Source organism: Chlorocebus sabaeus, chromosome 16 (genome assembly GCF_047675955.1).
Source record: "Chlorocebus sabaeus isolate Y175 chromosome 16, mChlSab1.0.hap1, whole genome shotgun sequence".
In the NCBI taxonomy this organism is placed as follows: domain Eukaryota; kingdom Metazoa; phylum Chordata; class Mammalia; order Primates; family Cercopithecidae; genus Chlorocebus; species Chlorocebus sabaeus.
In genome coordinates, this window is record NC_132919.1 from 77,302,874 (window position 1) to 77,329,630 (window position 26,757).

The 26,757-nt window shown below is 55.3% G+C and overlaps 1 protein-coding gene across 1 annotated transcript; it reads left to right on the forward strand.

Annotated features, from left to right (window-relative positions):
* The first annotated feature begins 14,773 nt into the window (after positions 1-14,773).
* On the forward strand, positions 14,774-26,385 carry ENPP7 (ectonucleotide pyrophosphatase/phosphodiesterase 7). The gene is made up of 6 exons (XM_037993517.2): positions 14,774-15,581; positions 17,592-17,737; positions 19,032-19,658; positions 21,031-21,261; positions 21,923-22,043; positions 25,692-26,385. The coding sequence occupies exons 1-5, from the start codon at positions 15,110-15,112 to the stop codon at positions 22,025-22,027; spliced, it is 1,581 nt and encodes a 526-aa protein (XP_037849445.2). The 5' UTR covers positions 14,774-15,109; the 3' UTR covers positions 22,028-22,043; positions 25,692-26,385.
* The last annotated feature ends 372 nt before the right edge of the window (positions 26,386-26,757 follow it).

Genomic DNA, 26,757 nt, shown 5'->3' on the forward strand with positions numbered 1-26,757 from the left:
CACAAGAAAGGAAACCCACAGCTCGGCTCTGTGCAGCGGGGGCTCTGAGTGACACTTGCAAGGCAGTGGCACCAGGCAGGGGAACCCCCCCACCCCGGAGGGCATGGCTCAGCAGAGGCCGGGAGAGGGAGGGTCCTGGGATCCCAGCCCAAAGCAGGCAGTCAGGAACTGAGTGACCACGGGTACCCTGGAGGTACAGGGCAGAGGGAGGAGAGTGTCTCCGAGGCCCCCTTGCCATCCCCCAACGCCAAGTCCAGCAAAGGTGGTTTTCTGGAGCCAGCTAGCAGGCACTGACCCCCCTCATATCCCCAACTCATGACCCAGCCACCTTTCCCGGGGGCTGAGTGACTCTGAACAGGGGTGGAGCCGTGGGGCAGTCTGGGGCTGACACCTGGGGGGCGGCAGGGGAGGCGCCCAATCATGCCCTCGCGGCCGGGGCGGAAAAGGCTGCTGCACGCAAAGCACGCTGACGCCAGAGCCTCCAGCAGGGAAGGGGGAAACTGTTTATGTCTCGCCGTCCTCCCGGGGGCTCCCGGCTCTGGGTGATTAGGAAGGACCCGGACCCAAGATGCCTCAGAGGGAAGCTTCTTGGGCAGGTGGACAGCACAGGCCATGGAGTCCCAGAGGGAGGGAGAGGGCTGTCCCACTGGGCCCCGGTGGTCCCCTGCAGCAGGACAATCTAGCCTGGCCGGGCCGTGCTGAGCCACACGGCTCTCCTCTCCGAGACCCTGTGGTGACAGGCGGGGCACAGAGGTGGCAGGGCAGAGGCACTGTTGAAAAACCTGCCCAAGGGCCTGCCCTTGGCATCTCCTGGACCCACCCTCATCTTCCCCTAGGCTGTCTGAGTGCTTTCCCGGGTGATCTGTCCTCAGTGGGAATGCGGGAAGGGCTCCTCCTCATGCCTGGCATAGCCCTACGTGCTAGGGGAGGGGACAGTGGTTCACGCCTGTAATCCCAGCACTTTAGGAGACCAAAGCAGAAGGAAGGCTTGAGCCCAGAAGTTCAAGATCAGTCTGGGCAACATGGCGAGACCCCATTTCTACAAAACAAAACTTTTTTAATTAACCAGGCATGGTGGCAATACCTGTAGTCCCAGGTTCTTGGGATGCTGAGGCGGAAGGATCATTTAAGCCCAGGAGTTTGAAGCTGCAGTGAGCTATAATCACACCACTGCACTCCGGCATGGGTGGCAGAGTGAGAGCCTGTCTCAAAAGAAAAAAAGAAAAAGCAGGCCTTGTGTGAGCTGAGTTTGCCCATCTAGAGGCTAATGGGAGTGTCCTGAGCACATCTGAGGTTGGCTGGGCTGAGCTGGCTGGGCTGAGCTGGCCGGGCGATTAGGTATACTAAATGCACTGTGTGCGTGTGTGTGTGTGTGTGTGTGTGCGAGAGAGAGAGAGAGAGAGAGAGAGAGAGAGAGAGAGATACAGTCTCACTGTGTCGCCCAGGCTGGAGTGCAGTGCTGCCGTCTCGGCTCACTGCAACCTCTGCCTCCTGGGTTCAAGTGATTCTCGTGCCTCAGCCTCACAAGTAGCTGGGATTACAGGCACGCACCACCCCGCCTGGCTAATTTTTGTATTTTTAGTAGAGACGGGGTTTCACCGTGTTGGCCAGGCTGGTCTCACACTCCTGACCTCAAGCTATCTGCCCGCCTCGGCCTCCCAAGGTGCTGGGATTCCAGGTGTGAACCACGGTGCCCGGCCAGTAAATGCATTTTTGACAGGATGTGTTCCGCTTGCAACAGGTTTACAGGGACCCCATCATGAGTGGAGGAGCCTCTGTGTGCCGTCCAGAGCCCAGCAGAGCACGGGGCTTGTTAAACTCCTACTGCCCACAGAGGGCATCACCCAAAATCACAAAGAGGAACGGATGGAGCCACGGAACCCCCCCACTGCTGCCCAGTGGCCCCCAAGCTGCACCAGGGCCTGAGCCCCCAGAGACCACACCTCAGGCCTTGCTGCATGGAGACCCCAGAGGCAGGGGCTGTGCTGAGTCTGCGCCTCTCTGTCCGGCCCTGCCCCTACCCCACTCTCCAGGGGTGAAGCTGCCTCACCATTCTGGTGCACCTCAAGATCAGCCTCAGGACCTTGGAGTTCACTGCCATGTCATAGGCAGCTGGGGTCACTGAACACTTGTTTTGTTTCCACATTTTTTTTTTAAGACAGAGTCTCGCTCTTGTTGCCCAGGCTGGAATACAGTGGCGCGATCTCGGCTCACTGCAACCTCCGCCTCCCAGGTTCAAGCGATTCTCCCGCCTCAGCCTCCCAAGTAGCTGGGACTACGGGCGCCCGCCACCACTCCTGCCTAATTTTTGTATTTTTAGTAGAGACGGGGTTTCACCATATTGGTCAAGCTGGTCTCGAACTCCTGGCCTCAGGTGATCCACGTGCCTTGGCCTCCCAAAGTGCTGGGATTACAGGCCTGAGCCACTCCACCTTGCGTGTTGCCACATTTTTGCTTTTGTGAATAAGCTGCTACGAACACCTGTGTGCAAGTATCCCTTTGAGACCCTGCTTCCAATTCTCTTGGGCGTATACCTAGGAGTGGTACACATGAACAAATAAACACAGGATACGCCAGGCATGCCTGTAATCCCAACATTTTGAGAGGCTGAGACAGGAGAATCCCTTGAACCTGGGAGTACAAGACCACCTGAGCAACATAAGGAGACCCTGTCTCTACAAACAAATTTTAAAAATTAGCTGGGCGTGGTGGTCCACACCTGTGGTCTCAGTTACTCAGGAGGCTGAGGTGGGAGGATAGCTTGAGCCCAGGAGGTCGAAGCTACACAGTGAGCCGTGATCTCACCACTGTACTCCAGCCTGGGTGACAGAGCGAGATCCTGTCTCAAAAAATAAATGTAAAAAAGAAAAAAAAAACCACAGGACACAGGACAGTCACAGAGGGGGACAGACTCACACCCAGAAACGCTAGGTGTGAGCACAGAGGCTTCCAGAGAGGAGGAAGGTGGTTCGTCAAGCATACGGGTATTTCATGAGTTGAAGGGTGGTCCCCCAAAAGGATATGATCCTGTCCTAATTCCCAGAATGTGTGAACGTGGCCTTGTTTGGATGGAGGGTGTTTGCAGGTGGAATTAAGTGAAGGATGTGGAGATGAGGTCATCCTGGGTTATTCAGGCAGGCCCTACATCCAAGGGCTGGTGTCCTCATAGGAGTCGTAGGGACAGACACAGAGAAGGCCTCGTGAGGATGGTGGCTGAGCAGGAGGGATGTAGCCACAAGCCAAGGACACCCAGGCCACCAGAATGCATGACTGCTGTTTGAAGCTGCTCAGTTTGTGGTCATTTGTTACATCAGCTAAGCCAGGTCTGCACACACCTGCAGAGCAGGAACTCCGGAGGAGAAGCCAGACCCGAACAGGGACAGCTTCTCCTCTGGCCAGGACCTCACCCCCATCAACCCAGCTGCCCATGAGGCTGCTGCTCAAACATCCCAGGCCTACAGCTGCAAGCCTGCACTGGGCTCAGCCAGGGGAAGAGTGGGCAGTGAACAAGTCAGCCCTGGGCCCCTTCAGGGAGCCAATGACCCCTTCCCTTCCTCCCTCATGCATTCATCCCTTCCTTTATTCATTCATCCATCCATTCATCACTCCTTCCATAAACAGGCCTGGTACCTCTCACACGCCTAGATATAAATGCAGTATCAATGTGTCCCTTTCAGGGGCTCACAATGGGTGGGTAAGCACACCCACAAATTCCTAACTCCAGAGGGGACAGGAGGCCCAATGGAAGAATCATAAGGGAAGCCCACACGGGCCTCAGCTCTGCCTGGGGCAACAGGGAGAAGCCCCCCAGACTGGTATCTGGAGGCCCACCCTGGACTGACGCAGAGAGTTTCTGATGGGCAAAGAAGGAGGCCTCCCTCTGGTTTGTGAAGGAGATGGTGGCACGGAGAGCTGGAGGTGGGATCCTGGGTTTTGTCCTCCAGGCGACAGACACAGGAGGAGTGAGAACAGGCTCACCTTTATCAAGCTTTGGTGGAAAATTGAAATTGTGTTCCAGGAGAAGGACCAAGAAAGTCTGGTGCTGGCCATGTTGAGGCTGTGCTGCTCTGAGATACTGGGGGAAGCGGGCTTGGCAAGGCGGCACCCATCCTCTCTCTCCCCATGTGCCCCTTCTCCTGCTCCTCCTCCATCTCTCCCCACTTTCAGCTCCTCGGTGGCCAAGTCTATAGGCCAATCACACCTATAATCCCAGCACTTTGGGAGGCTGAGGCAGGCAGATCACGAGGTCAGGAGATTGAGACCATCCTGGCTAACACGGTGAAACCCCATTTCTACTAAAAATACAAAAAATTAGCCAGGTGTGGTGATGGGTGCCTGTAGTCCCAGCTACTCAGGAGGCTGAGGCAGGAGAATGGCGTGAACCCGGGAGGCGGAGCTTGCAGTGAGCTGAGATCGCGCCACTGTACTCCAGCCTGGGCAACAGAGCGAGACTCCGTCTCAAAAAAAAAAAAAAAGAAGTGGCCGAAACCTCTAAAGGAACTTCACCCTGCAGGGCAGGCCCTGCCCAAGGACGTCTCCACTACCCAGAGTCCTTGCCATCCCACCCCATCCCAGAGCCTGGAATGATACAGCCCCCAGCTCCTGGGGCCCCCACATGGAGCCCCTGCTCCCAGTAAACCAGTGAGGGAGGCCTCGGGGGAGGGAGGGGCTAAGAGGGAGGGGAGCACGTGGCTGTCCCCAGAGAGTACAGCTAACCCACAGCACATAATCCTGTTAAAAAATTAATCCTCATTTAGCCGGGAGGCAAGGCGGCTGCTGAGATAAAGCCCCTGAGAAGTAATAAAAGGCAACAGCAATTGATAAAGTGGCGAGGCCGCTCATAAAACCCTGCTACAGTGAAGGTTGGGCAGGCCCCAGGAATCGGAGAGCAACCACCGCCAGGCGGGGGCGGGGGGGTGCTGCCTTACAAGCCCCAGCCCCTGCAGAGGGCGACCGCCTTGGGCAACAGAGCTGATGCTGATGGTGGAGACAGGGAGAAAGGAGGGAGGCTGCCTTTCTCAGCTCCTCCCAGCTTGGCCTCACTGGATGGCCTTTGGGAAGGAATCCATCATCCTTGGTCCTTGTCTCTCTCCTAATATCGTGACCATGAAAGATCACAGCCCTCCTGGGACCCAGCTGGTCCCAGAGTACACCTGGTGAACCTGGGCCTGTCTCCTGTGGCTCCTGGTGGCCTCTGCTGTCCCCCACACGTTTGTCCCAGGGATAGGAGGATGGAGAGCCCACCCCAGCCCCCACGCCAGGGGGCTCACCTGGAATCCTCACAGACGGCGGGTGTGGTCTGGGTGTGGTCACCGCTGCATCTGGCATCTGCCTGCTGGGGAAGCCTCATTGCTGTCCCCATGGGGATGTTCCACTCCAGCCGAATGGCATAACCAGGCCATTCCTCCTTCAGTGTCCCCAAAAGCCAGTAATGATCCCCACAGAAGGGCACTGGACTGGAGGCAGGAGAGACCCATCGAGACCCAACATTGTCACCACTAGTCATGGTGGAAAATCAGGGGAGGGGCTGGATGCCTCCACTACTCCAACAGTGGCAACCACCCACAGGTGTAAGGGCCCAGCTTCCGCGCCCACACCCCTCACCAGGGCATGGAGGGCTCCCTGGACGCACCGGTCTGCGGCTGCACCGTGGCCAGAGAAGGAAGAGAGTGATTCCCATTACTGTATCAATCCAACCGCCACCTGGAGACTAAGGAGAAGCAAGGAGACCGGTGAGAAGGCAGTTGCAATGGTCCTGACCATGCTAATTTCACCCACGTTTTCTTTCATTTATGCACTGAAGAATCATTTATTAAACACCTACTGTGTGCCAGGCATCAGACCAGGAGCTGGGGATACGGTGTTGCCCACAGCCTTGTAGGAGAGACACATAAACAATTGCAATAGAATTCCTTGTATCAGGTTATTAACGAGAACAGGAAGTTAGCGGCAAAGCTGACCTTATGAAGGACAATGCCTGCCTTATGGCCCTCAGCCACCAGCTGAGACACCAGCAGGCCTGGGCAGGCCGGCCCCAGGCCCAGAGGCTGGGTCCCTAGGGCCCGAGCCCCCTAAATGGCTCATCTGCATGGGGCAATCTCTACCTGTGCAAGCGTCAAATCCACCCAGTCCCCAGGCCAAGGATGCCTCTGGGATCAAGTCCTGCTGGGCATCCAGAGCCCCCTAAGCAAGAAAAGCAGTGAATAAACATTTTCCTATATGTCCATAAGGAGGAGCCCTCTCCCCTGCGGACCCTGGTTTGCCCATAACCACTGCACCCACAGTGGCCATCAGCCCTATCTAAGCTCACATCCGTCTGCCTTAGGTGGGGAATCCTCGGCTTCAAGGATGCCGGAATGACGACTTTACAAATGCTTTGCCCCCACCCAGGTAACAAGGAGCCCACACACCTCCCAGATCTTGATCTCTAATAACATCTGCAATAAAACAAGCCAGGGCTCCTTGAGAAATGCTGGATTCTAAGGCAGAGGAAATACATAAGATAAGCCTGGAGCATCTTATAGTGCTCAGAACACATACATCCACACATGCACACACGTGCACACACCCACTTGCACACACATACACGCATGTATTCACATACATATGCACACACGCACATGCACAAACATGCATGCATACACACACACATACACACTTGCACACAGACACATGCACTTGTACACACACGCATTTGCACACACTGCAGGGAAATGTGAAACAGACCAGGAGCCAACTGAAAGACTGCCCAGTGTCAAAGGTGGAACAATTGGAGCTGCAAAATAGAGAAATACAGGATTACCACTCAAAGTATACAGTAGTTATCAGTCCATATTGACATAAATAAGTCATTGAATAAATACATAAATGGGATGGGGGGGCAAATCCCCCACGCAGAATTCCAAGTAGTCTGTGCAGTCACTCCATTGTCCAGGAGGTGGGGTGCGACCCCTCACCCCGTGAGCATGAGTGACATGCATGGCCTTCCTTCCAAAGAACAGGGTATGAAGGGGGTGGAGGGCAGGAAAGACAGCAACCTCCAGGGAGATACCCACGACTCTCCTTGGCTGCGTGACCCAGGCCGTGTCACCAGTGATAAGCCCTGTTGATAGCGTGCACCTTTATGTGACCTGATGGGAACGCCTCTTGGTTTTTGTTTTTGTTTTTTTTTTTGAGATGGAGTAGTTTCACTTGTCGCCCAGGCTGGAGTGCAATGGCATGATCTCGGCTCACTGCAACCTCCACCTCCTGGGTTCAAGCGATTCTCCTCAGCCTCCCAAATAGCTGCGTGCCACCACGCCTGGCTAATTTTTGTATTTTTAGTAGAGATGAGGTTTCACCATGTTGCCCAGGCTGGTCTCAAACTCCTGACCTCAGGTGATCCACCCTCCACAGCCTCCCAAAGTGCTGGAATTACAGGCGTGATTCACTGCGCCTGGCCAGGAATGGCTCTTTATTTCTGCAAACCTCCTCCCAAAAAACCATAACCCCAGCCTGGCAATAAGGAAAACATCAGATAAATCCTAATTGAGGGACATTCTACAAAACACCTAACCAGCCCTCCTCAAAATCGTCAGGATCATCAAAAACAAGGAACAGCTGAGAAACTGTCACAGCCAAGAGGAGTCTGAGGAGACACAAGGACCGAATACCATGCGTTCGTTGTCCAGGAGGTTGAAGCTACAGCGAGCAAAGATCGTGCCACCGCACTCCAGGCTGGACAACAGAGCGAGACCCTGTTTCAAATAATAATAATAACTTATCAGTTGGGCATGGTGGCTCATGCCTGTAATCCCAGCACTTTGGGAGGCTGAGGCGGGTGGATCACCTGAGATCAGGAGTTCAAGACCATCCTGGGCAACATGGCGAAACCCCATCTCTACTAAAAAAAAAAAAAAAAATTAGCCTGGTGTGGTGGCACACACCTGTGATCCCAGCTACTTGGGAGGCTGAGGCAGGAGAGTCGCTTGAACCCTGGAGGTGGAGGTTGCAGTGAGCGGATATTGCGCCATTGCACTCAAGACTGGGCAACGAGTGAAATTCTGTCTCAAAAACATAAATAATAACAATAATAACTTATCGATGCTGGCTCCTTAAGTGTGCAAAGTACCACACTATAGTCAACATTAATAACAGGGGAAACTGGGTGCAGGGGACGTGGGAACTCTGTATTGTCTTCACAATTTTTCCACAAACCTAAAACTGTCGTGAAATTAAAAGTTTTGTCAAAACAGAAAGTATGGTAGATATTTGCATGCATTTGTCCTCCAAATTTATTTACTCATGCAACAAAGATGCATTAAGCACCTATGCTGTGCTGGACGCTCTCCCAGGCTCTGGTGATAACCGCGATGAGCAATATGACAGAGCCTGCTTCAGAGAGCCTGGCCTCACCACCTACCTGAAGGCTCAGCATGAAGAGGATAGGGAAATTTCAAGTGACAAATATAAAGGGCAAATGTTTATCAAAAAATATATATTCCAGGTCGGGCGCGGTGGCTCACGCCTGGAATCCCAGCACTTTGGGAGGCCAAGGCAGGCTGATTACGAGGTCAGGAGATCGAGACCATCCTGGCTAACATGGTGAAACCCCGTCTCTACTAAAAAAAATAAATAAATAAATACAAAAAATTAGCCAGGCCTGGTGGTAGGTGCCTGTAGTCCCAGCTACTCGGGAGGCTGAGGCAGGAGAATGGCGTGAACTCAGGAGGCGGAGCTTGCAGTGAGCCAAGATTGCACCACTGCACTCCAGCCTAGGCGACGAGCGAGACTCCGCTCAAAAAAAAAAAAAAAAAAAATATATACACACACACACACACACACACACACATATATTCCAAGCCTGGCGCAGTGGCTCACGCCTGGAATCCCAGCACTTTGGAAGGCCAAGGAGGGTGGATCACCTGAGGTCAGGAGTTAGAGACCATCCTGGCCAACATGGTGAAACCCCATCTCTACTAAAAATACAAAAATTAGACGGGTGTGGTGGCACAAGCCTACAGTCCCAGCTACTTGGGAGACTGAGGCAGGAGAATCGCTTGAACCCGGGAGGCAGAGGTTGCAGTGAACCGAGATCGCACCACTGCACTCCAGCCTGGGGCCTGGGTGACAAACGGGAAACTCTGTTTAGAAAAAAAAAAAAAATTTATATATATACATACATACATATATTCCAAAGTATAAAGTCAGAAGAATGTGCATTGTGGCCAGGCTCCACATGCTCAGCATGAAGTGGATGGGGAAGCTTCAGGTGACAAACATAAAGGACAAATACTCATCAAAAAAAAAATTCCAAAAGTATAGATTCAAAAGAATATGCATTGTAGCCGGGCTCACACCTGTATTCCCAGCACTTTGGGAGGTCATGGTGGGAGGATCACTTGAGCCCAGGAGTTCAAGACCAGCCTGGACAATATAGAGAGACCCCGTCTCTATTTTTCAATAAATAAATAAAGAAAAAAAAAGGAAAAAACATGCATTGCAACATATATAAGGAACCAATTAAACCATAAGAGTTAATGCTGGGCTGTACACAGTGGCTCATGCTTGTAATCCCAGCACTTTGGGAGGCCGAGGTGGGAGGATCACATGAGCCCAGGAGTTCAAGACCAGCCTGGGCAACATAAGGAGACCCTGTCTCTACTAAAAATTAAAAAATTAACCAGGTGTGGTGGTGTGCACCTGTAGTCCCAGCTATGTGGGAGGCTGAAGTAGGAGAATCTTTTCAGCCCAGGAGGTAGAGGCTACAGTGAGCCGTGATCATGCCACTCCACTCCAGCCTAGGCAACAGAGCAAGACCCTGTCTCTCTCTCTCTCTCTCTCTCACACACACACACACACACACACACACACACAACTTCGGTGCTGAAGAAGCCACTTAATCAGTGGTCGAGGATAATAAAAGTCCTCACATGGGGAGTTCGAGATAAGAAATCATGACATGGAAAATCTCCCAGTTTCTCTGGCTTGATACTCTAAGATATCATTACACGCCTATGACACTATCGAAAAGGAATAAAAAGATAAACCTCAATAAAGGTAGTACGAGGTGGAGCAGAGGGGAAATTTACATTAACTCATGGCTGCTGGTACTATCAACTGCTTCAACCTTTCTTATGTGAAAGAAAAAACATTTGGCCAGGAGTCATGACTCGCACCTGTAATCCCAACACTGTGGGAGGCTGAGATGGGAGGATCGCTTGAGTCCAGGAGTTCAAGACCAGCCTGAGAAACACAGCAAGACCCCATCTCTATTAAAAATAATAATATGGCTCATGCCTGTAATCCTAGCACTTTGGGAGGCTGAGGTGGGTGGATCATGAGGTCAGGAGTTCAAGACCAGCCTGGCCAAGATGGTGAAACCCCCATCTCTACTAAAAATACAACAGTTAGCCAGGCATGGTGGCAGTGAGCTGAGATCACGCCACTGCACTCCAGCCCAGGCAAAAGAGTGAGACTCCATCTCAAAATAATAATAATAATTTTTAAAATAAAGAAAAAAGTATTCATGACTCTTGTCTTGCTAAAGACAGGTAGGAAGACCTTATTCCAGGGGGGTTACCACCATGGGGCTTTGCTGTGTGAGAGCGAGATTGGGCTCAGTCTCACTCTACCAAGGACAAGCAGGGTGTGCAGTCTAGTAGCAAGGGTGCCGGGTGGGTGGAAAATGACTAAGAGGAGACACTGAGGAGAGGGGATGCTTGCTCGACCAACTCAGCAGCAATGTTGCTGAAAGCCGACCAGGGTAACAAGATATCGAGAGTGGAGGATGAGGAATTTGATCAAATATTGAGGGTGATCACATAGGATTTTCACTAAACTGACCCAGCAGGACTCTTGCTAAACCTGAACTAAACAAGCCGAGGACAGAGCCCAAGGTCAGCGCCTCAAAGACTTAGTGGAGTAGAGTTAGGTCGAGAAGAGGGTCTGTCACCTGACAGCCATCTGATCATACAAACCAAGTAGCTTTCCTATCCTTCATCCAATAACCTTTCTCTAAGCACTGTATCCCAAGGAAAGAAGGCAAAGGTTAAAAAACAAAGAAAGAAAAGGAAAAGTCAGTGGTGTCAAGATACTCAGCTGCACTATTTTTGTTTTGTTCTGTTTTTTTGAGACAGAGTCTCACTCTGTTGCCCAGGCTAGAGTGCAGTAGTGTGATCTCGGCTCACTGCAACCTCCACCTCCCAGATTCAAGCAATCCTCACGCCTCAGCCTCCCAAGTAGCTGGGATTACAGGTGCGCACCAGCACGCCCAGTTAATTTTTGTATTTTTAGTAGAGATGGGTTTTCACCATGTTGACCAGGCTGGACTGCACCATTTTTTTTTTTTTTTTTTTTTTTTTTTTTGAGACGGAGTCTCGCTCTGTCGCCCAGGCTGGAGTGCAGTTACCGGATCTGCTCACTGCTCACTGCAAGCTCCGCCTCCCGGGTTCACGCCATTCTCCTGCCTCAGCCTCCCGAGTAGCTGGGACTACAGACGCCCGCCACCTCGCCCGGCTAGTTTTCTGTATTTTTAGTAGAGACGGGGTTTCACCGGGTTAGCCAGGATGGTCTCGATCTCCTGATCTCGTGATCCACCCCATTTTTTAAAGAAAATGTTGTCAGTAGCCCCAAAACCTGACAATAGGATCCCAAGTGAACAAAGTTTGGTAAATTGCTGCCTCTTGAAGCAGCTGAAGCTGAATGCTGGAGGTGGGGAGCCAGAACGCTTGGGTTCCAGCTCAGCTCCTCCAGTTACCAAGTGACTTTAACCTCTCTCTGCCTCAGTTCCCCACCCGTAAACTGAGGATTATACTAATTCCTGCCTCAAGAACTACCTCCAAGCTTCAGTGAGATCGTGGCTATTTCCCAGTGCCTGGACTGTGGGAAATGTCCTGTAGCCGTGAGCTACAATCAACCACCGCACACCCATTCCATCCAAAATCAACCACCGCACACCATTTCCATCCAAAATCAACCACCGCACACCCTTTCCATCCAAAATCAACCACCACACACCCTTTCCATCCAAAATCAACCACCGCACACCCTTTCCATCCAAGTGCTCTATGAGATCGGGGAGAAAACAGAAACCTATGTGGGGTGACCCAAGGAGCTCCCCAGCAAAGCGGGATTGAGGTACAGAGCCAAAAACCAGAGGAAGAGTTACCCCAGCATGGCTGGGATGTCCTGAGAGGAGCAGGAGCAGACCTTTCACGCCATCTCCAGACCAGGCCCAGGCAGTAAGAGGGTGAACAGGACCAAAAATTTGCACAACCCCGGGGACCGACAAGATAACCTGCACAACAATGGACCCAGACCTGCAAGCCACCAAGATCTGCGCCGGCCCCAAGCACACCCCAAATGCACCCCAGCAGAGGCCTGGCCAGGCCCCTGGACCACGGCCTCGGCTCCTCACTCAGGCCCTGCCTCCCTGGCGGCCCTCTGGAACCCCACCCCACAGCCAGCTCTTGCTTGAACCTAGCAATGCCCTCCAGGCCTGGAATTCTATTATCAGCTTGAACTAGGTCCCGCTGAGAGTGACAGGAAACCAAAATAATGGAAACGGGAACGAGGCAGAGTGTGTTGTATTCTCCCTGTGAGAATGCAGCCTGGAGCTGAGCTACTACACAGAACACTGGGGACCAGGCCCGTTCTGCGCACCCCGGCCATCCCCAGGGAGCCCCTCATCAGGCGGCTCAGGGTGGCTTGCCAGCCGGAGGCATCAGATGGAGGAAAAATCAAAAAAGAAGAGAAGCAAAGCTAGCTTCTGGAGAATGTACAGGACATTCTCCTTTTGCCCCATTGGCCAAGATGTGGTCACGTGGGCATGCCTTGCTGCAAGGAATGCTGGGAAATGTAGTCTTTCTTCTTAGCAGCCATCTTATCATGGAAAAGGTGAGAGAACAGATATTAGGGGACAACTAACCAGCTCTCCCACAGCAGAAAATCCAGACTCCGCCATGGCCTACAGGCTCCTGGTCGACCCCCTCGGGAGCCCGGGTGCCTCCCTTCCTCCATGCCTGGTCCCTCTGCCTGAAGCCTTCCTGGGTCTCTCCTGGCTCCATGCATCCTGTGGGCCTCCCCCAACGCTGGTGCCAGCAAAGCCCGATCTCCTCTCCTGAAGCCGCCTGCACTCCCCCTGTGCGTGCATCGCAACCTGTGTCCCTGACACACAGGGATTCTTACCTTCCCCAAGGTCTGTGCTCCCCAGGGAGGAGCCACAACCTCTCGGAACAAGCTCCCGGAACTTGTTCCGGGACAAGTTCCGCAAGCTCTTGTTGCGGAAGCTCCCGGAACAAGCTGCTCCTGGTGTCCTTCGACGGCTTCCGCTGGAACTATGACCAGGATGTGGACACCCCCAACCTGGATGCCATGGCCCGAGACGGGGTGAAGGCACGCTACATGACCCCCGCCTGAGCCCCAGCCCTGCAGAGGAGGCACCCCACGTGGTGGTTGTAGGCACCGGGCAGTCACTCCATCCTGGTTTTCAGCCTTTGGTGCACAGAAGCGTGAAGAAGGAAGGTCACTGGCACGGAGTCCTCCTTCAGAGTGTATTCCAGTCGGCCAGGCAGGGGTGGCCGGGGATCCGTACCAGTGGTCCCTGCCCACCTAGGTCAAGAAAGGCTGGCTGGCCTGGGGAGGCTGTGGACAGCGTCTGCGGTGTCATCTGAGTGCCACGGCCATCGCTTTGAGACGGCGTCTGCTCGCCGCAGCCAGGCAAAGGTCTTAAGGAAGGCCAGGGCCACTGTCAGCAGGTGTGTGGCTCCAGATTGAAATTGTGACAATACCCCCAGCCACGCCCTTCCGTCTTCCCACCATGCAATCCAGTGCACCACCTCTCAGAAAAACCTCCAGGATCCACCTCAAACCCAGCCCCATCCCACAGCCACCACCCTGGTCCAGGCCACCAATAGCTCTTGTTCAGACACAGGCAGTCACCTCTCTGGGGAGCACCCAGTGTTCATTCTGCCCTCATTCTGGTCCAACCTTCACCCACATGGAGAGTGCTTTTTTAGCATTAGATCAGTTCATGTCACTCTCTTGCTTAAAACCCACCCCTGGCTTCCACTGCCTAGCATGAGAATCACTGTCACCTGCCCCACGGGACCGGCCCTGCCGCCCCTGCCACCCCTGCCACCTGTCCCATGCCCGCTCCCCTGGCTCATGGTCCCCCAGAGTCACTGACCTCCACCATCCTCTCAGCGAAACCCAACCAGCCACCACTGAGTGCCGCCCCACCCACCCCACCAGCCTCTCCATCATGGCTTCCTGCCTTCCTTCTTTTGAGAAACTATCTTTTTTTTCTTCTTTGTTCATTTTCTGTGTCCCCAACTCGAATGGAGGCCACCAGGATCATTGTCTGTCTCATTCACTTCTGTGTCCCCAGAACCTAGAACCATGCCTGGCACACAGAACGTGCTTAATAGGTGCTGAGACAGAGACATACAGAGAAGGAAAGAGGGAGAGAGACAGAGAGAGAGAGAATAAGAGAAAGGGGAAGGAGAGATGGCAGAGAGGGAGGGAGGGAGAACTGCGTGCTGAATCCAGGGGTTCCTCTCCCACCTCTCATGTGCCCATGGTAACAAGGGAGTCCCCCTCTTCTGATCCTTTGTCAAAAGCCCATCAAGCAAGAATGCCCGAGCCCCAGGCCCCCTCTGAAATTCCCAAGAAGGAAGCACCCCAAGAAGGAAAGCACGCAGGATGCTGCTCTGGAGCCATCGGGTTTCGGGTCTGCTCACTAAGCTCCAGGAGCCCCTTAACAGGAGCAAGAGGAGAAGAAGAGGCACCCAGCCTGGGGTTCCCCCCGGGAAAAGGCCATGCTGTGACCCAGGCCTGGTCCTGGCCCTGACCATGGGAAGCCTGCCCCACAGGCCCTCGCCCAGGCAGACCTGAGGCCCATGCGCCGCTAGAGGCCTGGAGGGGGGTTCCACCCCGCCCTCACCTGGGTCCCCTGGGGTCAGGGTGAGCTGGGACAGCGGGACCACCGGTTTCTACGGGGGAGGGAGAGGGCACGACTTTCCTGGTGGAATGGGCTCCAGCTGTGCTCTGAGCCCTGGGTCACTGTCCGCACTCTGGGGAGGGAGGGAGGAGCCTGGAGCCCCAAGGGCGCAGCTGGCAATAAAGGCAGATGCTCAAGTTGATGCCACCCCACGCACGTGAGGCTGGGATCAGGGGTGGCACTGACCCGGCTGGGGAGCCCACTCCCGAGGTACGACCCAGGGATGTGCACAGCCACATTCCAAAGACGCACGGGATGAGATCAGCCCCGGTGACCTTGGGACTTTGCCCTCCTCGGCAGGAGCCGGTCCTATGCACCCTGTGTGCCTGTCCATCTGGAAGGCCCAGCATGAGAGGCCCAGCCATCCTCCTCACTGTGGCTCTGGCCACGCTCCTGGCTCCCGGGGCCGGGGCACCGGTACAAAGTCAGGGCTCCCGGAACAAGCTGCTCCTGGTATCCTTCGATGGCTTCCGCTGGAACTATGACCAGGATGTGGACACCCCCAACCTGGATGCCATGGCCCAAGACGGGGTGAAGGCACGCTACATGACCCCCGCCTTTGTCACCATGACCAGCCCCTGCCACTTCACCCTGGTCACCGGTGAGTACTGCCCCAGGATGGGGCCTGGGGGTGGAAGGGCCTGAGAAACCAGGTGGCATAGAGTCCTGTCATGCAGGATAAAGGGGAGAGGTCCTCATTGCAAGCACAGGACACAGCCAAGGGGACCATTAGGAATCCCCACCGTTGGCAGCAACAGATCCGGGACAAAGAAAAATGACCAGGGGGGGTCCTTAAATCTGTGGCCACAGCCAGGGCAGCAACCCCAGAAGGCTTCAGGAGGAGGTAGCGTGGCGGGCTCCCTGATGACTCCCACGGCTCCCCTCCCCTGCCTGCCCCTCCAGCTGGCTGTGTCAGCCTCTCCCTCTCCCTTCCAGCTTTTCCATTTCCCACCCAACACCTCCCTGACAGATCTGCCCAGGCTGTAGACAATACACACATAGGTTTTTTAAAAGCCAAATATGGGGGCCAGACGCAGTGGCCCACGCCTGTAATCCCAGCACTTTGAGAGGCTGAGGCAGGCAGATCACTGGAGGTTGGGAGTTAGAGACCAGCCTGGCCAACATGGCGAAACCCCATCTCTACTAAAAATACAAACATTAGCCGGGCATGGTGGCACATGCCTGTAATCCCAGCTACTCGGGAGGCTGAGGCAGGAGAATTGCATGAACCCAGGAGGTGGAGGTTGCAGTGAGCTGAGATCGCACCAGTGAACTCCAGCCTGGGTGACAAAGCAAGACTGCATCTCAAAAAAAAAAAAAAAAAAAAAAAAAGGAGGCTGAGGCAGGAGGATTGCTGGAGTCCAGGAGGTAGAGGTTGCAGTGAGCTGCGATCACGCCACTGCACTCCAGCCTAGGTGACAGAGCACGACCCTGTGTCAAAAAAATAAACAATATTAAAATAATAAAGAGCCAATTACTGCAAAAAAGGTGTTAGAGAGTTGAAAAGCAAACACCCCTGGCCCTCCCTCAGGGCTTGCCCACCTCCCAAACCTGGGTCATCCTCCAAAGACCCTGTGTGGGTGTCCCAGAGCCCCTGCAACAAAGAACTGCAGACTGGCTTAAACCCACAAAAACGGATCCGCATGCTTCTGGAGGCCAGAAGGCCAAAACCAGGGCGTTGCAGGGCTGCACCCGCCCCGAAGGTTCTAGCAGAAGAGGCTCCCTCCTCACCTCTTCTGGCTCCCGGGGCCTCCGCAATCCTTGGCATTCCTGGGCTGGTGGTAGCATCACTCCAACCTCTCCCTACGCCTTCCCAGGGTCTCTCCCCTGTGTGTGTCTGTATTCAAACTTTCCTCTTCTCACAAGGACACCAGTCGCTGAATTTAGCGTCCACACTTCTCCAGTATACATCCCCTTACCCTGGCTAATCACACTGCAAAGACCCTATTTCCAAATAAGCCCACATTCTAAGGTTCCAAGCGAGCATGAACGTGGTGGGACACCGTTCACCCCAACACAAACGGAGGTGTGCGGTTCTCCCGTCCGTGCGCCACCTCTTTCTCTGTATCGCGGATGAGGACGGAGGGACCTTCTCCACTTCATCTCTCCGTTTGCACCTTTTGGGCTTAGTACCATGTGCACGTGTTTCCTGTACAAAAATAAATTCAAAAAATCTCCTGGTTCACTGAAATTCCTGCCTAGGGTCTCATCTGATGGCTGGGCCGTCATTTATTTAAAGAGTGCCTTCCTGATGGCCATGGAGGTCACCCGCAATCTTTTGCTAAAGCAAACAAGTCTGCCACCAGGATCCCCGCACATGCATTCGTGCCTATGTGCCCGTCCAGCTGCGGGACAAACTGAAAGTGGAAGTGCAATTGGTACAACAGCTCAAAGAACCTGTGTCTATTTGTCTCGGACATGACCTCGAACCGTGGCTCCCACGGGGCAGTGCTAAAAGAAGTCTGCTCCTCCCAGCCCTGCTCCAGGCCCACTCCCCACCCAGCACACAGGGAAACCGAGGCTGCTTTGACTTCGCCTCTTCCAGCCTGGGTCCGGCCTTCGCTGTGACCCTGGTCTATCCTGCCACCCTCTGCACCTCTTCCTCCCTCAGGCAAATATATCGAGAACCATGGGGTGGTTCACAACATGTACTACAACACCACCAGCAAGGTGAAGCTGCCCTACCACGCCACGCTGGGCATCCAGAGGTGGTGGGACAATGGCAGTGTGCCTATCTGGATCACGGCCCAGAGGCAGGTAATGTCACCCCCACCCATACTGACATTGCAGAGCATGGGGGCACCTAGGCCCAGGCGAGGCTTGGAACCATGTGAGATCCACAGCAGTTCCCTTCCCCACTCCAGGGTCTCGGGGTTCCTGGCCTACCCTGGCACAGAAGAGTGTGAAGTAGGGCCCCAGAATGGGCAGGTGGTGGGTGCTGGTGAGGACTAACCAGTGAGCTATGTCCGGCTCGGCCCATGGACACAGCCCTGCCCAGTCCTCCCTGGGGGCCCTGGGAGCAAGAGGGATTGCTCTGTCCCCCTAGTCGGAGGGAGAACTGCACCCTTGGGCCCTGCAGCATTGGGGGTGAGGGTCAGGCTGGGAAGATCATTGTGACTCAACAAGAAAGCATTTAACAATTACACGACTTTCTTCCTTTCCCACATCCCTGTCAGAGCTGAACAGCTAAATTCTAAAGGGTCAAAGATAAAATGAGAGGTGGGTTACAGTATTGACCCAGGACTGTCCCCCACCCAGTTTGCAATGCTCTGGGGGCTTCCTGGCCCAGAGGCGAGACTTCCAGTAAACAAAGTCAGTGGAGGTTTCCAAGAGGAGGCTGGAATAAATGTCAGAGCCCATGCCCACCCCAGAGCCAAGGTATCCACTCAAGCCGGAGTTCCCTCGCTCCAGAAGGATCCATAGACACACTCAGGGCTCCTTCCACAGGCTTGCAAGCAGGAAGCCAAGGTAGAGACCCTGGCATCCCAAGGCACTTGATCCAATGAAAGAATATCCTGGGGGAGTGGATGGGCAGGTGGGGTGGACAGAGGGCTGGGGGGACAGACAAATTCTAAATAAAGCAGCAGTCGAGTTAGGGGCAGACAGGCGGCCAGGCAGAAGGCTGGAGGGGCAGGTGGACGGGACACAGGTGGACAGACAGACAGACTCATGCCCAGACCAGAGCCCAGCAGGGCAGGCCAGACTTCGGATCAGAAGGAGATGCTTTCTGGGCAGTGTGGCCTCGAGGCAGGCATCATAGCCCAGTGATGAGGCAGACACTACGTATCTAGGAACATTTTTACCCTGATGTCTCGTTTAGTGCTCAAGTCCAGTGGGCACCTGTCGTTTCCTCTATAAAATCAGGTTTTACCCCCCATAGAACATGAGATCAGGGATGTTTTTGAAATTGAAGGCCCTGTAGCTGCAGCTGGGAGCAGGGATGGGTGGGTGGAACAGAGGAGGAGGCAGGTGGGGGACAAATGTGTTCACAGGCATGGGATGAGGGGCGCCCACTGAGGAGTCCTGTCCTTCACGCTGCCTTGTCTGGCAGGGTCTGAGGGCTGGCTCCTTCTTCTACCCGGGCGGGAACGTCACCTACCAAGGGGTGGCCGTGACGCGGAGCCGGAAGGAAGGCATCGCACACAACTACAAAAATGAGACGGAGTGGAGAGCGAACATCGACACGGTGATGGCGTGGTTCACGGAGGAGGACCTGGATCTGGTCACACTCTACTTCGGGGAGCCAGACTCCACGGGCCACAAGTACGGCCCCGAGTCCCCGGAGAGGAGGGAGATGGTGCGGCAGGTGGATCGGACCGTGGGCTACCTGCGGGAGAGCATTGCTCGCAGCCACCTCACAGACCACCTCAACCTGATCATCACATCCGACCACGGCATGACGACCGTGGACAAGCAGGCTGGCGACCTGGTCGAATTCCACAAGTTCCCCAACTTCACCTTCCAGGACATCAAGTTTGAGCTCCTGGACTACGGACCAAACGGGATGCTGCTCCCTAAAGAAGGGAGGCTGGAGAAGGTGTACAATGCGCTCAAGGATGCCCACCCCAAGCTCCACGTCTACAAGAAGGAGGAGTTCCCCGAGGCCTTCCATTACGCCAACAACCCCAGGGTCACACCCCTGGTGATGTACAGCGACCTTGGCTACGTCATCCACGGGGTGAGTCACCTGCTGGAGGCACCACCTCTGGGGGCTCACTCCCCGGGCTCTGGGTCTCCTTTTTTTGTTTGTTTGTTTTTTGTTTTGTTTTGTTTTGAGATAGGGTCTTGCTCTGTTGCCCAGGCTGGAGTGCAATGGCAGGATCTCAGCTCACTGCAGCCTTAAACTCCTAGGCTCAAGCGATCCTTCCACCTCAGCCTCCTGAGTAGCTGAGACCACAGGTGCAGGCCACCATGCCTGGCTAATTTTTGTGTGCATTTTGTTTTGTTTGGTTTCGTTTGAGACAGAGTTTCACTCTTGTCGTCCAGGCTAGAGTGCAGTGGTACAATCTCAGCTCACTGCAACCTCCACCTCCCGGGTTCAAGCGATTCTCCTGCCTCAGCCCCCTGAGTAGCTGGGATTACAGACGCCTGCCACCATGCCTAATTTTTTGTGTTTTTAGTAGAGACAGGGTTTCACCATGTTGGCCAGGCTGGTCTCGAACTCCTGGCCTCAGGTGATCCACCCACCTCAGCCTCCCAAAGTTCTGGGATTACAGGTGTAAGCCACCACGCCCGGCTGATTTTTGTATTTTTTGTAGAGACAGGGTTTTGCGTATTGCCCAGGCTGGTCTCAAACTCCTGAGCTGAAGCGTTCCTCCTGCCTTGGCCTCCCAAAGTGCTGAAATTACAGGGGTGAGCCACCGCGTCTGGCCTCTCCTTCCATCTCTATAGAGGCACTCCCTATTTCTAGCTGGCCCCCAGTCTGAGGAGCGTCGGCACTGAAGGGACACGCCCTTCACGAGGCAGTAGTGTGTGTGTGTGTGCGTGCATCTGTGTGTGCCCCCCACATTCAGGTATCAGGCAGTGGGAGTGTGTGTGCACAACTGTACCCGCCACGTCCGAGCCCTGTGTGACAGGCGTGTGTGTGCCCTACGTGTCCAGGGTAAAGTGTAGAAGTCCAGCCCCAAGGGTGACAGGGAGGAGGCAGGAAAGGGTCAGGAGCCCGACCTCCCCTCAGCAGAGAGCACAGGTGCGCTGAGCCAGAAGCAAAGCACAGATTAGGGAGCAGACATCCCCGGAAAGGAAGTGAGCGATGGGAGCCAGCGTTCACCACCACCCAGGGGGCAGGGCCCGCAGCCTGGGGCTGCTCGCTCCACTCCCATTTACTCAGGGTCTGGTCTCCGTTCATTTAACTTGACCTTCCCTGAACTTCACTCTGTAGGGTGAGTGATCTCCGGACGCTGAGAATTCAGGGAAACTGAGTCTTGGAACCCCTCCAGCCCCCATATTGGTGCTCTTTCCTAAGGCGGCGTTCATAGGGTGGATAGGGTAGGTGGAGAGGGTCTCTTGCTCCCAGCAAGGACCCAGGACCCTTTACCACTCCCCGGCAGAGAGTTAACGTCCAGTTCAACAATGGGGAGCACGGCTTTGACAACAAAGACATGGACATGAAGACCATCTTCCGCGCTGTGGGCCCCAGCTTCAAGGCGGGCCTGGAGGTGGAGCCCTTTGAGAGCGTCCACGTGTACGAGCTCATGTGCCGGCTGCTGGGCATCGTGCCCGAGGCCAACGATGGGGACCCGGCTACCCTGCTGCCTATGCTGCACACAGGTGAGGGCAGGGTGCCCCAAATCGCGGCCTGCTCGGGTGGGCACAGGTGTGCACACGTGGGTGCCTGCATGCCTGTGACGAGGATACGCCTCGAACTTCGAGTGGGGCTGCCTCCCCTGGCTTTGGGGAACACCAGAATCCTTCACATTCCCACAACACGTGACCTCTCAGGAGCACCTCATGCATCTCGGGCAGCACAAGAGGGCGAGCGGGAGGAGTGGGCAGCCTTGCTCAAGAAGGGGATGGAGGTGGCCTTCAAAGCAAGGGTGGCCCAGGCAGGCCTGCTGTGCAGAGCCCACCTCCTGGCTGCTGGATCTCCACTCCCCACTGCCCACCACGGCAACCTGAGGGCCTCCTTTCTGGAATCTTCCTGTATCAGCCTCCCACACACACACACCCCTCCCCACCTGAACCTGACCCATCCTGGGGACAAAGGTCACCTGGAAACTGACAAGGTGGCGACCCTGGTGGGGGCCTGGCTGCAGAGGGCTGGGCCCTCCTGAGTAGGGCTGTGACGGGCTGTGGTGGACAAGGGCCATGGGACCAAGGTGGCGGTGAAAGAGGAAGTGGGGGGCTCGTGGGGACCACCAGAGGACCCTGAGTCTACTGTGGAGGAGCTGGGGTGAGGAGCCATCCCTCTCTCCCTCACGGGTCCTCTGGCTTTCCTTAGAGCCTGCTCTCCCGCTCAACGGAAGGTCTGCTGTCCTGCCCAGCAGCTGGGCCCTCGTTGTGATGGGACTGCTGGGGACCATGATTCTTCTGTCTGAGGTCGCATAACACCTCATGGCTCAAGGTCAGAGACCCAGAAGGCAGAGGCGGGAGGGTGGCCCCACGCTCCCTGACCCTCCACCCTGATGTCCGGCTACAGTCCTAGGCAGCCAGTGGGTGACTCCCACTAACCTGGCTGCCACAGAGAGGCGACCGATCACCCCGGAGATCCCGCGGCTGACCCTTCCAGCCTCTCTGCTCTGGGCTTGGAGGTCTTTCCAGAGCAGACCACCTGGACCAGTGGCCAGAATTCCCACCCTCCCCCAAAAGCCAGAACTCCCTCAGCCTCTGGCCAGAGCTGCTGCCTCCCCTCCTGCTTGCCATCTCTGGGCTCCACTCTGGGGATAGCTCGGAAACCATCGTGTGGGGTGCATTTGGGACGATAGCTCCGGGGCTGTGTTCCTGGAACTCTCCGGGAGCCTCCTAGGACACGCGTGGGGTGTGTTTGGGAGGACAGCTCTAGGGCTATATTCCTGGAACTCTCTGGAAGCCCACCTCCGAGGACATGCGTGGGGTGCATTTGGGAGGAGAGCTCCGGGGCTGTGTTCCTGGAACTCTCTGGAAGCTGGCCTCCAAGGACATGCGTGGGGTGCGTTTGGGAGGAGAGCTCCGGGGCTGTGTTCCTGGAACTCCCCGGGAGCCTCTGAGGACAGTGCTCCCTTGTCTGTCTGTGCAGCCACAGCCTCCTAGACCAAGCAGAAGAAAGTCATTCATTCATCCCAAAAATATGTAACGGGAGCCAGCTCCATGCCAGGCTCTGGTGGGCTCAGGATACAAAACAGTCGAACAAGACAGTCCAGGCCCTGGAGTCTGGAACCTGCCATTTAAAGGCACAAGAAAGCAGAGGATACAAAAGCCAATGAATCCACAGGCAGAGTGCTCAGATGCTGGTGATGGCGGAGAAGAGACAGCCACAGGCAGCGACGAGGCAGGCACTACCTTTTCACTTGCCCAGCGTGGAATGGCCTCTCTGAGAAGGTGGATTTAGGGAGAGACCAGAATGACAAGAAGCCAGACATGCCAGGCTCTGGGAAAGAGATTCTAGGCAGGGGAACGAGCCAGGGACAGGCCCCATGGTGGGACAGGTTCGGCGTGTTTTGGATGAGACAGAAGGCCAGTGTGCTTGCAGGCTGGCACAGAGCGAGGCTCTAACAGGAGCTGACCACAGCCCCAAGGCAGGAGGTTGCTGGATACACAGTGGGGAGCCCCAAGCTGAGGTCACACAGGGTCTGAGGTTGACGATGAAACGAGTGGGTCTCACTGCTGGGCCAGGGACAGAAACGGGAGCAGGAAGTGGCCAGTTTGGAGGTTGCTGCCGGGCCCAGCAGGACATTCCAGTGGCAAGGGTGGAGAAGCTGCAATGTGCACAGATTCCAAATACCTTTAAGAGGCACGACATTCGAGGTTTGTGGACAGATTATGTGGGAGGGTGAAGAAAGTAGAAAAATGAAGGATGGGTCTGATGTTTGGGTCTTGAGCCACTTGCTGACATGCTAAAATGTTGGGGACAGGAGTCGGGGAGGCTGAGACTTGTTTCGGCCGTGATCAGTCTCAATGCTGGTGACGCGGCCATGTGCGGCTGCTCCTGGGCACAGGTTGTGCAGATGAGTCCATACCCAGGGATGCAGTTTAGTCTGGCAATTTAAATTTGAGACTTGTCAACACAAGCTATGGGACTCAATGAAAGCCCCCAGCCAGAAGGAGTGGACTGAGAAGAGATGGTGACCATACCAGTCACTGAGAAGGCGGGGCTGGTGAGACAGGAAACGCCAAGAGCTTTTCATGAATCAAGAGGGGAATAAGGCCGGGCAAAGTGGTTTCCACCTGGAATCCCAGTACTTCCAGAGGCCGAGGCAGGAGCATTGCTTGAGCCCAGGAGTTCAAGACCAGCCTGGGCAATATAGTTAGACCCTGTCTCTGTAGGAAATTTTTTTTTAATTAGCTAGGCATGGTGCTGCATGCCTATAATCCCAGCTACTCAGGGGGAGACTGAAGTGGGAGGATCGCTGGAGCCTGGGAGGTGGAGGCTGCAGTGAGCCTTGTTCTTGCTACTGTACTTCAGCATGGGCAAGAGTGAGACCCTGTCTCTACAAAAATAAATAAATGAAAGAGAAAGGAGCAGGTTTAGGGTTTAGAGAAGTAGAAATGTGGAGATGTATGTGGTGGAGAGGACCATGCATGCCAAATGTCACATCCAGAAGGGGAACAAAGGACCCTTCAGCCCAAACCCCTCCTGCAGATGATGATGCCGGAGCCCAGAGGCATTAGCTGACTGGTCCAAGGGTGCCAAAGAGTGGCCGGTGGTGTGTCAATGCCAGTTTTAAGGTCCTGGTCCTGAGTACTTTCAGCCACAACGCCTGCCTCTCTGTGCTCAGGGGCTTGGGTCCTTGAAGCAAGTCTTCCAGCACTAGGCAGGGACATGATAAGGTTTCCATGGTGCCAGAGTCCACAACCATTTGTTCTCCACATTAACCAAGAGAGGGACTCAGAAAACGTCATTATTCAGACTCACACACAAGGAAATTGAAGCACGGAAAATCGAAGACCACGTGACTCTGCACATTCTCACAGGGCTCTTCCCCAGAGGGGCAGCCACAGCGGCGTCCCAGCAAACCGCCTCTCCAGATCCCCCTCAAAAAGCCCTGATGTTGGCCCTTACCCATTTCTGCGGCATCAGTACTCCCACCGTGGCCCATTTTGAGCTACCAAAGTGAGGTCACTGAACACAAAGTAGGGAAGAAGCCTGCGGAATCATCTTTCACAAGCAGCATCTGCTGGGCTGAGCAGGTGGCTAAGAGCTGGGGGGTCCGAAGTTTTCATCACAGCCTGGTAAATTCCATTTGGAACTAGGCTGTTTTCTGTGGCCAGCTTCTTTTCTTTTACACAGATTCTCACTGTGTGGGCCAGGATGGGGTACAGTGATGCAATCATGGCTCACTGCAGCCTTGACCTCCTGGGCTCAAGCAATCCTCCCACCTCAGCCTCCTGAGTAGCTGAGACTACAGGTGTGCGCCACCATGCCCAATTAATTTTTAAATTTTTAATTCTTTTTTAAAAAAGCAAGCTATGTTGCCCAGGCCGGTCTCGAACTCCTGTCCTCAAGCGATCCTCCGGCCTTGGCCTCCCAAAGAGCTGGGATTACAGGCATGAGCCACTGGGCCCAGTTCCTGGGCCCGTTTCTTTTCTTTAAAGGTCATGTTGAAAGTACATGTGGCCAGTTAAAGGCACATTGTGGAACGGACGCAGTCCTTGCCCTGACTTTACAGAGTCGTCCTTCTCCAGCCAGAAAAGCAGACATAAGACTAGGGGAAGCTCTTCCGCCTCCTGGGATCCGCACACTGCCAGCCAGGCCTGGGACAGTGCTCACCCCCCGCCTCCCAGCCCTGGGAGAAGGGTCTGAAGCCTCACATCATCACGCCACCCCCATGTCCACACCTGCCGCGTACCTGTGCCCTCCCAGGAATCCCCACACAGGCCCTTGTCCGCGCAGTCTGGCAGCGCTGCCCGCTTCCACTGCCTGCCGCCCCACCGCACCCCCCAGCCCCCCAGCCTGTTTCCCACAATCCCTCCCTCGCAGTCCAACCGCACCTCTGCTTCACCTGTCCCACCAGACCTGCCCTCAGCCTGCCCCATCCTCTCCTCCCAGGCCAATGCGTGCTGCTTGCTCTTGCAGGAAGCCTCCGGGAGCTGCCCGTAGGCCCCGGGCCGGCTGTCTCGCTGTGATGCTCTGCTGGTGGCGGACGGACCCTGCCTCCCCAGCTTATCCCAGGCCAGAAGCTGCATGCCACTGTCCCCGGCAGCAGCCCCTGCTTGGCTGTTATGGTGCCGGTAATAAGCCCCGCACCCCAGGTCCAGGGCCTCCGGCGCGCGGGTCCCATAACCGGCCCCAGGCCCCTGCCCCTCCCACTCGGGCCCCTCCTCCTGCAAACCCCGCTCCCGAAGCGGTGCTGCCGTCTGCGGCCACGCGGGGGCGCGCGGGAGCTCTACGGGCGCGGGGACCTGCAGACCCGGCCTCGGTCACCTGGGAGGGGCCCGCCCCGGCACAAAGCACCTATGGGAATAAAGGCCAAGCCGCGACAGTCAGCACAGGGGAGCCTTTTCCCTAAAGCCTACTGGTTTCCCGCCCTGTCCCGGAAAAGGGGTGAGTTTCCTAAAAGGAAACGGGGAAGGCATGAGGAGGCTTTTTTGAACAAGGGAAGCAGCATCTGTAAGCCACAGTGCTCAGCAAGAAATCACGTTAAACAAGGCGGAAACACCGCAAAGAAAGTCGCGCGGATTGGCTCTGACACGGGACGGGGGTGGCCGTGGCCAGGAGCCCAGAGACCCTTCGGTTAAGAGCACACGCTTTGGAGTCAGATCAACTCATGTTCCAGCCCTGGCCCCCCACCAAATGCTGTGGCATTGGCAAAGCAGTTGACCCTCCCCAGCCTCAGTTTCCTCATCTGAAAAAGGGAGATAATGAGGACCATGCCCACCTCCCTGGGGTACCTGAGAGTGAGGTGGGCACATTGCGGGGAGGTTGGCACAGAGGCTGGCCCCAAGCAGGTGCTCAAGAATGTCAGCCCCTGGGAGGATTAAAATCCTGCCCTGGGAGGTGCTGGGTTTGTCAGTGCCACACTGCAGAGTAAACCAGCTGGGGCACTGGGAGACACAGGCTTTGAAGTCTGAGTTTGTCAGATCTGCCTATTTCCCTGCCTCCAAAGCCTGTGGCCCCCAGCCCCCACTCCCACCCGGTGTCT

Excerpts from the sequence above, each read along its gene's own strand:
- ENPP7 (XM_037993517.2), top strand. The coding sequence starts at position 15,110 with ATGCTCAAGTTGATGCCACCCCACGCACGTGAGGCTGGGATCAGGGGT. Across the intron at positions 15,582-17,591 it reads CCACTTCACCCTGGTCACCG|GCAAATATATCGAGAACCAT; the intron begins GTGAGTACTGCC and ends TTCCTCCCTCAG. Across the intron at positions 19,659-21,030 it reads TTGGCTACGTCATCCACGGG|AGAGTTAACGTCCAGTTCAA; the intron begins GTGAGTCACCTG and ends ACTCCCCGGCAG.